Source organism: Microcaecilia unicolor, chromosome 1 (assembly GCF_901765095.1).
Source record: "Microcaecilia unicolor chromosome 1, aMicUni1.1, whole genome shotgun sequence".
Taxonomy (NCBI): Eukaryota; Metazoa; Chordata; class Amphibia; order Gymnophiona; family Siphonopidae; genus Microcaecilia; species Microcaecilia unicolor.
The window spans coordinates 671,267,816-671,280,125 of record NC_044031.1 but is presented as its reverse complement, the minus strand read 5'-3'; the positions used below and the strand labels follow the sequence as shown (position 1 = coordinate 671,280,125).

The 12,310-nt window shown below is 48.2% G+C and overlaps 1 protein-coding gene across 1 annotated transcript in view; it reads right to left on the bottom strand.

Annotated features, from left to right (window-relative positions):
• Positions 1-12,310, bottom strand: part of SCAPER (S-phase cyclin A associated protein in the ER) — a 960,370-nt gene that overhangs the window by 692,026 nt on the left and 256,034 nt on the right. Inside the window, 2 exon segments of the mRNA XM_030187331.1 lie at positions 7,061-7,168; positions 8,903-9,055. Of these exon segments, the coding sequence (XP_030043191.1) occupies positions 7,061-7,168; positions 8,903-9,055 (261 nt within the window).

The window sequence follows — 12,310 nt, the reverse complement described above, 5'->3', positions numbered from 1 at the left end:
GCACGCCCAGCGCCACAGCCCGACGGCTTCCTGACACAGGGGGCGAGATCCGGTGCCCCCCTGCTTGTTGACGTAATACATTGCAACCTGATAATTTGGCAGGACAGCCGATCTCTGAAAGCCTTCAGCGCGTTCCAGATCGCTCGGAGCTCCAGGAGGTTGATCTGCAGATCCTTTTCCTGGAGGGACCACAGACCCTGGGTGTGAAGCCCATCGACATGAGCTCCCCAACCCAGGCGAGATGCATCCGTCGTCAGCACCTTCGTGGGCTGCGGAATTTGGAATGGACGTCCCAGGGTCAAATTGGTCCGGATGGTCCACCAGAGCAGTGAAGTGCAGCAACTGGTGGAGAGGCGGATGACATCTTCTAGATTCCCGGTGGCTTGGAACCACTGGGAAGCTAGGGTCCATTGAGCAGATCTCATGTGAAGACGAGCCATGGGAGTCACATGAACTGTGGCGGCCATATGACCCAGAAGTCTCAACATCTGCCGAGCTGTGACCTGCTGAGACGCTCTGGTCTGCGAAGCGAGGGACAGGAGGTTGTTGGCCCTCGCTTCGGGAAGGAAGGCCTGAGCCGTCTGGGTATTCAGCAGAGCTCCTATGAATTCCAGAGACTGTGTTGGCTGGAGATGGGACTTTGGGTAATTTATCACAAACCCCAGCAGCTCCAGGAGTTGAATAGTGCACTGCATGGACCGGAGGGCTCCTGCCTCCGAGGTGTTCTTGACCAGCCAATCGTCGAGATATGGGAACACGTGCACTCCCAGCCTGCGTAGGTACGCCGCCACCACCACGAGGCACTTTGTAAACACTCGTGGGGCGGAGGCGAGCCCAAAGGGCAGCACACAGTACTGAAAGTGCCGTGCGCCCAGGCGGAATCTGAGATACTGTCTGTGAGCTGGCAGTATCGGGATGTGAGTATATGCATCCTTTAAATCCAGGGAACATAGCCAATCGTTTTTCTGAATCACTGGCAGAAGGGTGCCCAAGGAAAGCATCCTGAACTTTTCTTTGACCAGGAATTTGTTCAGGCCTCTCAGGTCTAGGATGGGACGCATCCCCCCTGTTTTCTTTTCCACAAGGAAGTACCTGGAATAGAATCCCTGCCCTTCCTGCCCGGGTGGTACGGGCTCGACCGCATTGGCGCTGAGAAGGGCGGAGAGTTCCTCTGCAAGTACCTGCTTGTGATGGGAGCTGAAGGATTGAGCTCCCGGAGGACAATTTGGAGGCAGGGAGGCCAAATTCAGGGCGTATCCGCACCGCACTATTTGGAGAACCCACTGGTCGGAGGTTATGAGAGGCCACCTTTGGTGAAAAAATTTTAACCTCCCCCCGACCGGCAGATCGTCCGGTACGGACACTTTGAGGGCGGCTATGTTCCCGTGGATCCAGTCAAAAGCCCGTCCCTGGCTTTTGCTGTGGAGGCGCAGGGGGCTGCTTAGGCGCACGCTGTTGACGGGAACGAGCGCGCTGGGGCTGTCCCTGTGCCTGACGAGGCCTTCGGGCCGGCTGGTTGTACCTACGCTTTGCAAAAGAATAGGGTGCAGCCTGCCGGGCCCGGGAAAAACGTCCACCTGCTGAGGTGGATGCTGAAGGCGCCCGGTGGGAGAGCTTGTCGAGAGCGGTTTCCCGCTGATGCAGTTGGTCCACCATCTGCTCGACCTTCTCACCAAAAATGTTATTCCCCCCGGCAAGGGACGTCGGCCAGTCTCTGCTGGGTGCGGTTGTCCAGGTCAGAGGCACGCAGCCATGAGAGCCTGCGCATCACTATACCTTGGGCCGCAGCACGAGATGCCACGTCACAGGTGTCATAGATACCCCTGGACAGGAACTTTCTGCACGCCTTCAGCTGCCTGACCACCTCCTGATAAGGCCTGGACTGCTCCGGCGGGAGCTTATCGACCAGGTCCGCCAGTTGTTGCACATTAGTCCGCATGTGGATGCTCATATAGAGCAGGTATGACTGGATGCGGGTCACGAGCATGGAGGATTGGTAGGCCTTCCTCCCAAACGAGTCCAGAGTGCGAGACTCCCGCCCCGGGGGCGCCGAGGCGGTATCCCTCGAACTCCGTGCCCTCTTGAGAGCAGAATCCACGACCGCCGAGTCATGGGGCAATTGGGGCCGCATTAACTCTGGGTCCGAGTGGATCCTGTACTGGGACTCTGCTTTCTTGGGAATGGTGGGGTTAGTTAACGGTCGCACCCAGTTCCGAAGCAGTGTCTCCTTGAGGACATTGTGCAGCAGCAAGCGGCGGCGGTGTCGACGGCCCCGGCGCCGGGCTAGAGCTCGCCAGCGCCACAGACATCGGCGCCGAGGGCGCAAGCACCCCCGGCGCCGGCACAGCCTGGCGCATCAGCCCTTCCAGGATCCCCGGAAGGATGGCTCTGAGGCACTCGTCCAGGCCCGCTGCCGGGAAAGGCGGTGGGGCCGGTAGGGGTGTCGGTGCCAGAAGCTGATGGGGGCCAGGAGACGGCACCGAGGTGCCGGAACCCTGACGCGTCGGTACCTCCACAACCGACGGGGACCTCTCCTCTCGGCGATGACGCTTCGGCGTCGCCTCCTCTCCGATGTCCGGATGCACCGAGGGCGACCGGTGACGACGCTTCTTGTCCTTCTTTCGATGCGTGTCACCGGCGCCGGGAGGTATGGAGGAGGAGGAGGACGATCCCCCTCGGTCTCGAGGAGCCGGGTCAGACAGGGTTCGGTCCCGTGGACCACGGGCTGAGGGAGTGACCGGGGCCGACTGCCCACGCGGCCGCTCACCTCCACCCTCGCCAGCGGACCGGCGGGCCGACGGGACCTGTTCTCCTGGGGTCGATGCCATCGGTGCCGATGTCTCGGGCATCGATACCGGTACCGAAGGACCGGGCGTCGATACCGATGCCGTCGAGGTCGACGTCGAGGGGCCGGCGCAAGTTCCAAAAAGACGGTCCCGCAGAACTTGCCTCGCAACTTGAGTCCGTTTCCGGAGACCGAGACACAGGGAACACGACTTGATATTGTGCTCCGGCCCGAGGCACTGGAGGCACCAAGCGTGGGTGTCGGTCTGCGAGATCGGCCGGCCGCAGCGACCACACTTTTTAAATCCACTCGGGACCTTCGAGGACATCGACGGAAAAATCGCGTCGGCGAAGTCAAAGTCGTCAATGTTGGCGAAAATCACACCTCGAAAAAGAAAACGACCGTGCGGCCACTAGGCCGCAACGCGGCGTCCCCGCTGGAAACGAGGGAAAAAGGGAGCGCGTGCTCCACACGCTCAGGTTTTTTTTTTTTTTTTTTTTTGAAAAAGAAAAGGGAAACCGGCGGTAACAAAAAATTAAATAGAAAAAACAACGATCCGCGTAAACGCGATCGACTTTCCGGCGGCTGAAAGCAGAGAGAGCGGCAAAGCACGACTCTCTCCAGACGCGGAAAAAAAGGAACTGGCGGGAGCGGTCGCGCACGGGCGGGAGGACGGCCGCGCATGCGCGGTGGGCGTGCCCTGCGTGCCGACCGTCCCGCGAAGCCTTTTCCGGTTGGTGGGGGCTGCCGCGGACGTCACCCAGTCGTGAGAACAAGCAGCCTGCTTGTCCTCGGAGAATAAGCTTAATATTCAAGAGTTCCATCGCTTTAATGAGAATGGAGAAGTAACTGAAGGGGTGTCATGGGATGCGTTGAAGGTAGCGGTGAGGGGGGCCTTAAGTGGGAATCGCGCAAGAAAAGGGAAAAAGGACAACACTCGCTAACTTTGCATATGAGGTTATTACACTTAGAAAAGCTGCACAAACGAAACCCTACACCACAGATATGGGAAGACCTTAAACAAATGAAAGGGGAAATAGCACAATTGCAGATGGCAGACATTGATTTCATGAGAACTAAGATAAAGCAGCAATATTTTGAGTTTGCCAATAAATCAAGTGCAATGTTGGACCGTTATTTACGGGCAAGGAGAGGGCGCTCCATTATCCAAAAGTTGAAAGATGGTGGGGGAGGTTGGCACTATGCTGATTCAGATATTGGAAAATCTTACCAAGACTTATATAGTGCCTCTGAGGGTGCATTGGCTGCAAATATAGCTCGTTATTTGGATCAGGTTCCATTACAACGATTGGATGAATCTGAAAGGGCTCAGCTTGGGGAACCTATTAGACTAGGGGAGGTAAAGAAGGTGATAAAAAGGCTTCCTAATGGTAAGGCCCCAGGATTAGATGGATACTCAGTGAGGTTTTACAAGTGTTTTGTGGAGGAGCTGGGAGATTTATTGGTGTGAGTGGGTAATGGCGTTTTGGAGGGCAATCGGCTCCCGGTACCCATGTCTGAAGCTGGGGTAACGGTCCTGCCTAAACCTGGGAAAGACCCCACTGTTTGTGGTTCATATAGACCTATTTTCACTTCTGAATGTGGATGCAAAGATATTAGCTAAGATCCTGGCTAACAGATTGGCTAGGGTACTGCCGAAATTGATTCATACAGATCAATCTGGATTTATCCCAAAGAGGCAAGTAGAGGATAACATAAAGCTTACTCTTCATTTAATATGGGAGACACAAAGATCCCGGTCTAGTACAGCTATGTTAGCCACAGACGCAGAAAAGGCTTTTGACTGGGTCAGTTGGGGGGTTTTGCAAGCAGTGATGAATCGCATGGGCCTTGGAGATAATTTTGGTACCTGGCTGGCAGCCTTATATGCAGATCCGAAGGCATGCCTTAATATTAATGGGGGCTATACATCTTTTTTTCCAATTGGTAGGGGGACTAGGCAGGGATGTCCCTTGTCGCCCCTTCTATTTGCACTGTACATACAGCCATTAGCAGAAATGATACGTCAACATCCAGATCTTCGGGGTATTAGGGTTGGGGGGATGGAACATCGTTTTGCGCTCTTTGCGGATGATGTGCTACTTTATGTGGTGGACCAGAGCAGACGCTACCTATGGTGTTGGAGATCCTTGGGGAATTTGAAAGATATGCTGGTTTAAAGGTTAATATGGATAAAAGTGAGCTATTGGGGATTTCTCTAACCCAAATGGAAGAGAGTAGATTGAGAGTACTCTTTGCTTTCAAATGGGCCAAGAATCACATTCGACATTTGGGGATTCAGATTCCCAAGGATCTGAGAAGAATGTATAGTTTAAATTATGGGAGGATCATGGACCAAATTCGGGTGGAGTTATCCCGATGGAAGGGGTTGTGGCTTTCCTGGTGGAGGCGCATGGCAGTGGTGCAGATGAATGTGCTGCCTAGATTGTTATGTCTGTTTCAGTCACTGCCAGTGGCGGTTCCAAGGCGGACACTTAAACAACTGCAGGGTTTTCTGTCACAGTTTATTTGGGAGGGCAGACATCCCCGTTTGTCGGGACGTATATTGTGGGGGGCTCCTGAGAGGGGGGTAGAGCGGTGCCCAATATTGAGTGGTATTATTTTGCTGCCCAACTGCGGATGATTATAGACTGGGAGAGGGGAAAAACAAAGCCAGCTAGTCATGTGGAGCAGTCGTATAGCCCTCATAGGCCAATGAGTTCCTACTTGTGGACTACTGAAGGAGTGGGAGTGATTTTGGCTGGGATACAAAATCCGTTTGTGAGGCATCTGGAGGAAATGGGGCCAGACTGATATGGTGCCTACACTTGCGTCTTTGCGATGGGAGACAAAATTTGGGGCTGGGAGAGAAAATGCCATATTTGTGCGGTGGGAACAAATGGGTATATTGAATTTCCAAGCTGTGCTGCAGGGGGGTAGGATGAAGAGTTTTGATACGCTGTGCTCCATGTATGGCCTGCCCGGGGGAGATATTTTTTCCTATTTACAGATTCAACACTTTGTGGGGACACTGTGGTGGAGAGGGGACTCAAGAGCTGGAAAGTCTGGAAAACCTGTGGCTTTTGTTGAGGAGGGTGCCCAGACCAATATCAGTGATATATAAATTTTTTAGGGGATGTGATCCCAGACCATTTGGTTTTCAGGTGGACTGGGAGGAAGATTTAAATTGCCATTTTTCTGATCAGGAGTGGGAAGTTATTTGCGGGGAGGTTCAGAAAGCTTCGGTATGTGTTTCGGTGCAGGAAAATAAATATAACGTCTTATCCAGGTGGTATTACACACCTGAGAGATTGAAGCGGATGTACCCTGGTACATCAGACATATGCTGGAGGTGTAAACCCCAGCTGGGTTCTTTTCTACATATATGGTGGACCTGCCCAAGAGTGGTTCCCTTCTGGCAGGCCGCTATGAAAGCGTTAGTAATATTGATTGAATCATCATTGGTGTGTAGTCCTGTGGTATGCCTCTTGGGTTTGTATAACGAGCGGGATTCTTGGAAGGAGAGCATATGGCTACGATGGGGGTTGGCAGCAGCCAAGTGCCTTATAGCACAGCATTGGAAGAAGGTAGAACCCCCCCCCCCCCCCGACATTGGGTGATTGGAAATGCAAATTGGGTCAGTTAATACATATGGAGCGCCTTACGGCTTATCGCAGGGAGGGGGTTTTGCGACATAAGGGTGGGTGGGCTCGATTCCAACAGCGATTACTACGCATTTAGGATGATGGAGAATTAGAGGATGTTGATGGGCTTGGAGGGGAAGGGTTAAGGGGGGGGGGGAGGTGAGAGAGCGTGCCTCAAAGAACCAAGGGGCATTCTCAAGTTAAGAAGGGGCCGGAAGAGGTTGGAGGGTTGGGAGGGGGGGTGGCGCATATTATTGGTGCACAGTCTATTTGGGGTGTGGAAGTTGTTTTAGGGACTAATTATATAACAAATAATGTAGAGGAGTTCAACTAGCTGATAAGCTTGAGTGTGTTGTATTAGTCTAGAAATTGTTAGCCCCGGTGTGGGCACGAATGAGCAGGATGTGCTCTTTCTGAAAATTGACTGTTACAAAATTATTATAATAAAAATTTAAAGTGGAAAAAGAAAAAGAAAGGTTATAAACAAACATTTCTAGGTAATTAATGAACCTACATTGCAGTCTAGTTTGAAGTTCTCCTATGATTATACCATCTGACAACTGTAACTGAAACAAGTACTAAGCATCGCTAACTTTAATCAATATTACAAAAGGTTAGTCAGAAGACATACCACTTCTTCATCAGAGAGCTCTCTCCCCTGGATACTACTATTCTCTCTTACAGCTTGCTGGTGTTTCTTTCCTTTGTTATGGCTGAAGAGGTACACCTCTGAGGAAATCTGTAAGAGAACAATGATAAACTTTTTTTTCTATCAAAGGTCAATTATATGGTCTTGTGAAGCAAAATTGTATTGAATTTACTATTCATGTTCTTTTTGTGTATGATTCTCTTTTCAGGGACTTTGGTGGAGTAAATACCTGCAAATATAGCATCCCAATAATCATATTACTAGGATACATGATGTGTCAGACTGGAAACAATTCATTAAGAACTTGTGTGTTCTTATCTGATTCTTTAAATACACATAACTACCTGGTTGTTCATTAGGACTAGACCAATGTTATTGGCTATCAAATTTCTGAATGCATTTCATTTGTTCAGAATAACTCATTTCCAAGAAGTTGATACATTGATGCCATATGTGGTTTCCTGGAGAGACCAAGTACTTTGAATGGAACATTTCCAGATGAGCTCCTCAGGCTAGGCTTGATATATTCATGCTTAGTAATATTTGAGCATTTAGAAGGATAAAACGTGATAAAAATGGAAGAAAGGTTAATAGCTTAGGATGACGTAAGCAAGGGATCAAAGTTTGGACTCTCCATATCATCGACTGAAAGTAAAAGTGTTGTATGCGCAATTTTTGCATGAAATGAGATAACCATATATTTCAGTACATTCATGTAAGATCTTTTGAATGCCAAACTGTTGTGCTGATACTTTAATATGCTACTGTTCAAGAATTAAAATTATTAGCGATTTTTATAATAAGCCTATTAAACTTCTCCATGTTTCACCTAAATGGTCCGTGTTTCGGATGAATGTCTGCATCAGGGGTTGTACTGACTTCCTAAATAAGCTTGTGTTGTAGTCATCCAGAAGATAACAAAGTGATCTCTGCAGAACAGAAACGCAGGCCATGTAGGGTCTTCTAATAAACCTTGCTCCCTCCAGTTTGAGGCTCCACTGTTCTTATGGGCTCATTGGTTTGTGTTACTGCTTTCCTACTACTGTATTTCATATACACTTTTGCTTTCAGGTGATGATATGTTGGGGTCATTGTAGTGTGTTTTGCTGATAGTTTATCTACATTCATGGACTTTTCCCAAACACAATTACAAATAGTTATATGTCCTCCTTTTGAGATGGTTTGACCAACACTTTCTATTGTACAGAACTTGGCGAACCACTACAACAGCAAACTTAAAACATATCCAGTTGTTCCCTTAATTTTAATCCCAGATATTAAGTACTAGTTCCAGCTGATTCAATGGTCACCCAAAGGACTCCAAAGAGCCATGCATATTGTTGATGTAACATCTAATGATTTAAATGACCACACGTGCGTGGATGTGCTGAGTGGTGCATAGATAGCGACTTCAGCTATGAAGAACTAAGGCCAGTGCCTGGCAGACATGCATGGTCTGTGCCCTGTATATGCCAATCCTGCTTAGGATTGGCTGTGGAGGACTTAGACATCAACTTCAGTAATTGGAATGTGAGGTCAGTGCCAGGCAGACTTTTACTGTCTGTGTCCTGCAAATAACAAGACGGATTCGGATAGGCTAGAGAGAGCTTTGACAGCAACTCTAGTAGTTGATACATAAGGATAGTGCTGGGCGGACTTCTACAGTCTGTGTCCCAGACATTCCAAAGACAGACCATGATCAAGTATTTCATATCACATTCATTGTTGGTTTAATCATGACGATAATGAGTGTGACTACTGGGCAGACTGAATGGACCGTTCAGGTCTTTATCTGCCATCATTTACTCTGTTACTATGACTTACCATGACATTACACAGGGTGCACTGCTTCTTCCTCTCATATGGTGTAAGTTTGGGAGCATAGTCTGTATTTGCATGCCTTCCACTGCTGAGCTCAGCTGCCTTCTCCTTCCTTTGTTCAATCTGTTCCATGTGTCTTCGAATACTCTCATCATGCTAAATAGAGAAAACATAGTGGCAAAGAAAGTTTATGTTTACCCATAATTTGTTCAATCCAGAAGGTAGCCTGTTAATTGCATTAATCTTTTGTTATGCTTACTGCATCACCAGCCATTTTGACACACATGCAATGCTTGCAAAAGCTGAAATTAAATCGGTCTTCCACATCCTCCAAATTCACTTTAAATCCTTTCATCTCCTGTGTTTTGCATTTGAGGACTCCTACTGTTCTGACAAATATTTATTTAATATACTTATAGCCTGCTTAATCCACCATGGTCTTACAAAGTTTATAATAAACGTGCTCAATAAAACAAAAACTAAAAAAAATACAATTAAAAATGAAAAGGCTGCTTAGATAAATGTTTTTACTTTATTACAGAAAAGAAAAAAAATGAAATACCCCACAGCTTATCAGGGAGCTCATTCCACTACTTTGCGGCAAACAATGAAAAAGCTCTACCATATGATTTTTCCTTCCTGATCAGGAACCACACAAACAAGCACAGAGGACTAGAAGATGTGTGCAGAGTTAATATCAAAGAAGTGGAAGAAGCTGCAATAAGACAGACAACCAATGCAACATCATGAAGGCTGGAGAGAGAAAAAGAGCAGCTGCATTTTGGGCCAGTTATAATGCCTTAATGGTAGAAAGTAGAAGGCCCATAAAAAGCAAAGATACTTACCTGTAGCTTGTGTTCTCCAAGGACAGCAGGCCAACTATTCTCACATGTGGGTGACGTCATCCTGACGGAGCCTGTTGCAGACACTGACTAGGTTAGTGTAGAATTTTCTAGAAGTGTCTCACCACGCATGCACTGGTGCCTTCCTGCCCGATGTGCGAGAATGGGTCCTCCAGGCAGATGAAAAAGAAAAAATGCCTAAACTAAAGACAACTTCCAGGAGAGGTGGGAGGGTATATGAGAATAGTCGGTCTGCTGTCCTTAGAGAACAACAACTACAGATAAGTATCTTTGTTTTCTCTGAGGACAAGCAGGCCTTCCTTTTCTCACATGTGGAAATCCCCAGCTACCAGGCTCGCCCAAAACAAAAAAGCTAAGATAACTGCGTCTAGAAATGTCGAGACCAAAACTTCAATCAACCTGAAACTATATATATACTAACTGTGGATGTGCAGCCTAGAACACAATAAAACAAGGCCTAGAAAGGCGGAGTTGGATTCTAGAAACTGAACAGATTCTGCAGAACTGTGTGTATGAACTGACTATCACGTCGGGTATCCTGAGCAAGACAATAGTGGGGATGTGAATGTGTGGACTGAAGACAATTGTCGCAGCGTTGCAAATCTCCTCTATGAAGGCTGATCTCAAGTGGCTACCGACGCCACCAAGGCTCTAACATTATGAGCCATGACATGTTTCTCAAGAGTCAGCCCAACCTGGGTAAAAACAAAGGAGATGTAGCGTGCTATCCAATTAAAAAGTGTGTGGTTTGCCGATGATCACCACCAATCTTGGAGTAAAAAAAACCAGAAAACTAGGTGGACTGTCTATGGGCTTTAGTTCGCTCCAAATACAAGGCTAAGGCTCACTTGCAGTCTAAGGTATGCAGTACAATTTCACCAGGATGGGCATGAGGTCTTGGGAAAAATATTGGAAGAATAATTGACTGGTTAAGATGGAACTCTGACACTACCTTAGGAGGGTGTGTTCGGAGGACTACACTGTTGTGATAGAACTTAATATACAGTGGATGAGATATCAGGGCCTGGAGCTCACTGACCCTGCGAGCTGAAGTGACTGTCACCAGAAATACGATTTTCCAGGTCAAAAACGTCAGATGCAAGATATGCAGAGGCTCAAAAGGAGTTTTCATCAGCTGGGTGAGGACAATGTTGAGATCCCATGACACAACAGGAGGTTTGGTAGGGGGCTTTCTCAACAGCAAACCTCTCATGAAGTGAACAGCTAAAGGCTGTACAGAGATGGACTCACCTCCTACAAGATGATGATATGTATGGGATTTATTATCATCTTGTAGGAGGTGAGTCCATCTCTGTACAGAAGATGATGATAAATGCCAACTGCACCGAGATGGACCCTTACAGAGTTGGTTTTTAAACCAGATTCAGAAAGGTGAAGAAGGTACTCAAGCAGTTTTTGTGTAGGGCAAGAAAAGGGATCTGCGGCCTTGCCCTCACACCAGACGGCAAACCTTCACAATTTAAAAGAGTAACATCTCTTAGTTGAATCTTTCCTGGAAGCCAGTAAGATACGGGAGACACTCTCAGGTAATCCAAGGGATCCAAATTCTATGCTTTAAACATCCAAGCCGTAAATGCCAGAGAATGGGATGTAGAAGGGACACTTCATTCTGTGTGATAAGGGTCGGAAAACAGTGCAATCTCCACGGATTTTTGGAGGACAACTCCAGAAGAAGAGAGAATCAAATCTGCTGTAATCAGTAGGGAGCAATCAGATTTATGGTACCCTGATCTTAACTGAGTTTCAGCAGTGTTCTCTATGAGAGGAATGGGAGGAGATAGATGCAGAAGACCCTGTCCCCAATGCAGGAAAAAGGCATCTGACGCTACTCTGCCGTGTGACCCGAGCAGAACTGAGAGACCTTGCTGTTGAGATGAGTGGCGAAAAGATCCACCGAGGGGATGCCCCATTCTGGGCTATGCCCATGTTGAAAGACTATTCGTGCGGTTACAATATCCTGTTCACTCTGTCTGCCAGGCATCTGTGCTTGTCGGGCAGGTAAGTGGCACAAAGGTCCATCCAATGAAGAAACAACCACTGCCACATGCCTACACACCTACCACTTCCTGACACAAGGGGTAGGATCCCATACCCCTCTGCTTGTTGACATAGAACATCGCAACCTGGTTGTCTGTTTGAATGTGAACAATTTGGTTCTGGAGTCAATCTCTGAAAGCTTTTAGAGCACTCCAAATGGCCCGAGATTGTTGTGGAACTGAACCTCCTGAGTGGACCACTGACCCTGAGTGTGAAGTCCATCCACATGAGCTCTCCAACAGTCAACACCTTCTGAGGTGGTGGAATTTGGAATGGAAGTCCCAGAGTCAAATTGGACCAGATTGTCCACCAGAGAAGGGTATGAGTAGCTCTGGTGGAATGCAAATGACATCTGCAAGGTTCCCTATCACCTGAGACCACTAAGAAGCTAGGGTCCACTGGGCTGCTCTCAAATGGAGCAATGCCATGGGTGTGATATGCATTGTGGAGGCCATGTGGCTCATCAATCTCAACATTTGCCGAGTTGAAA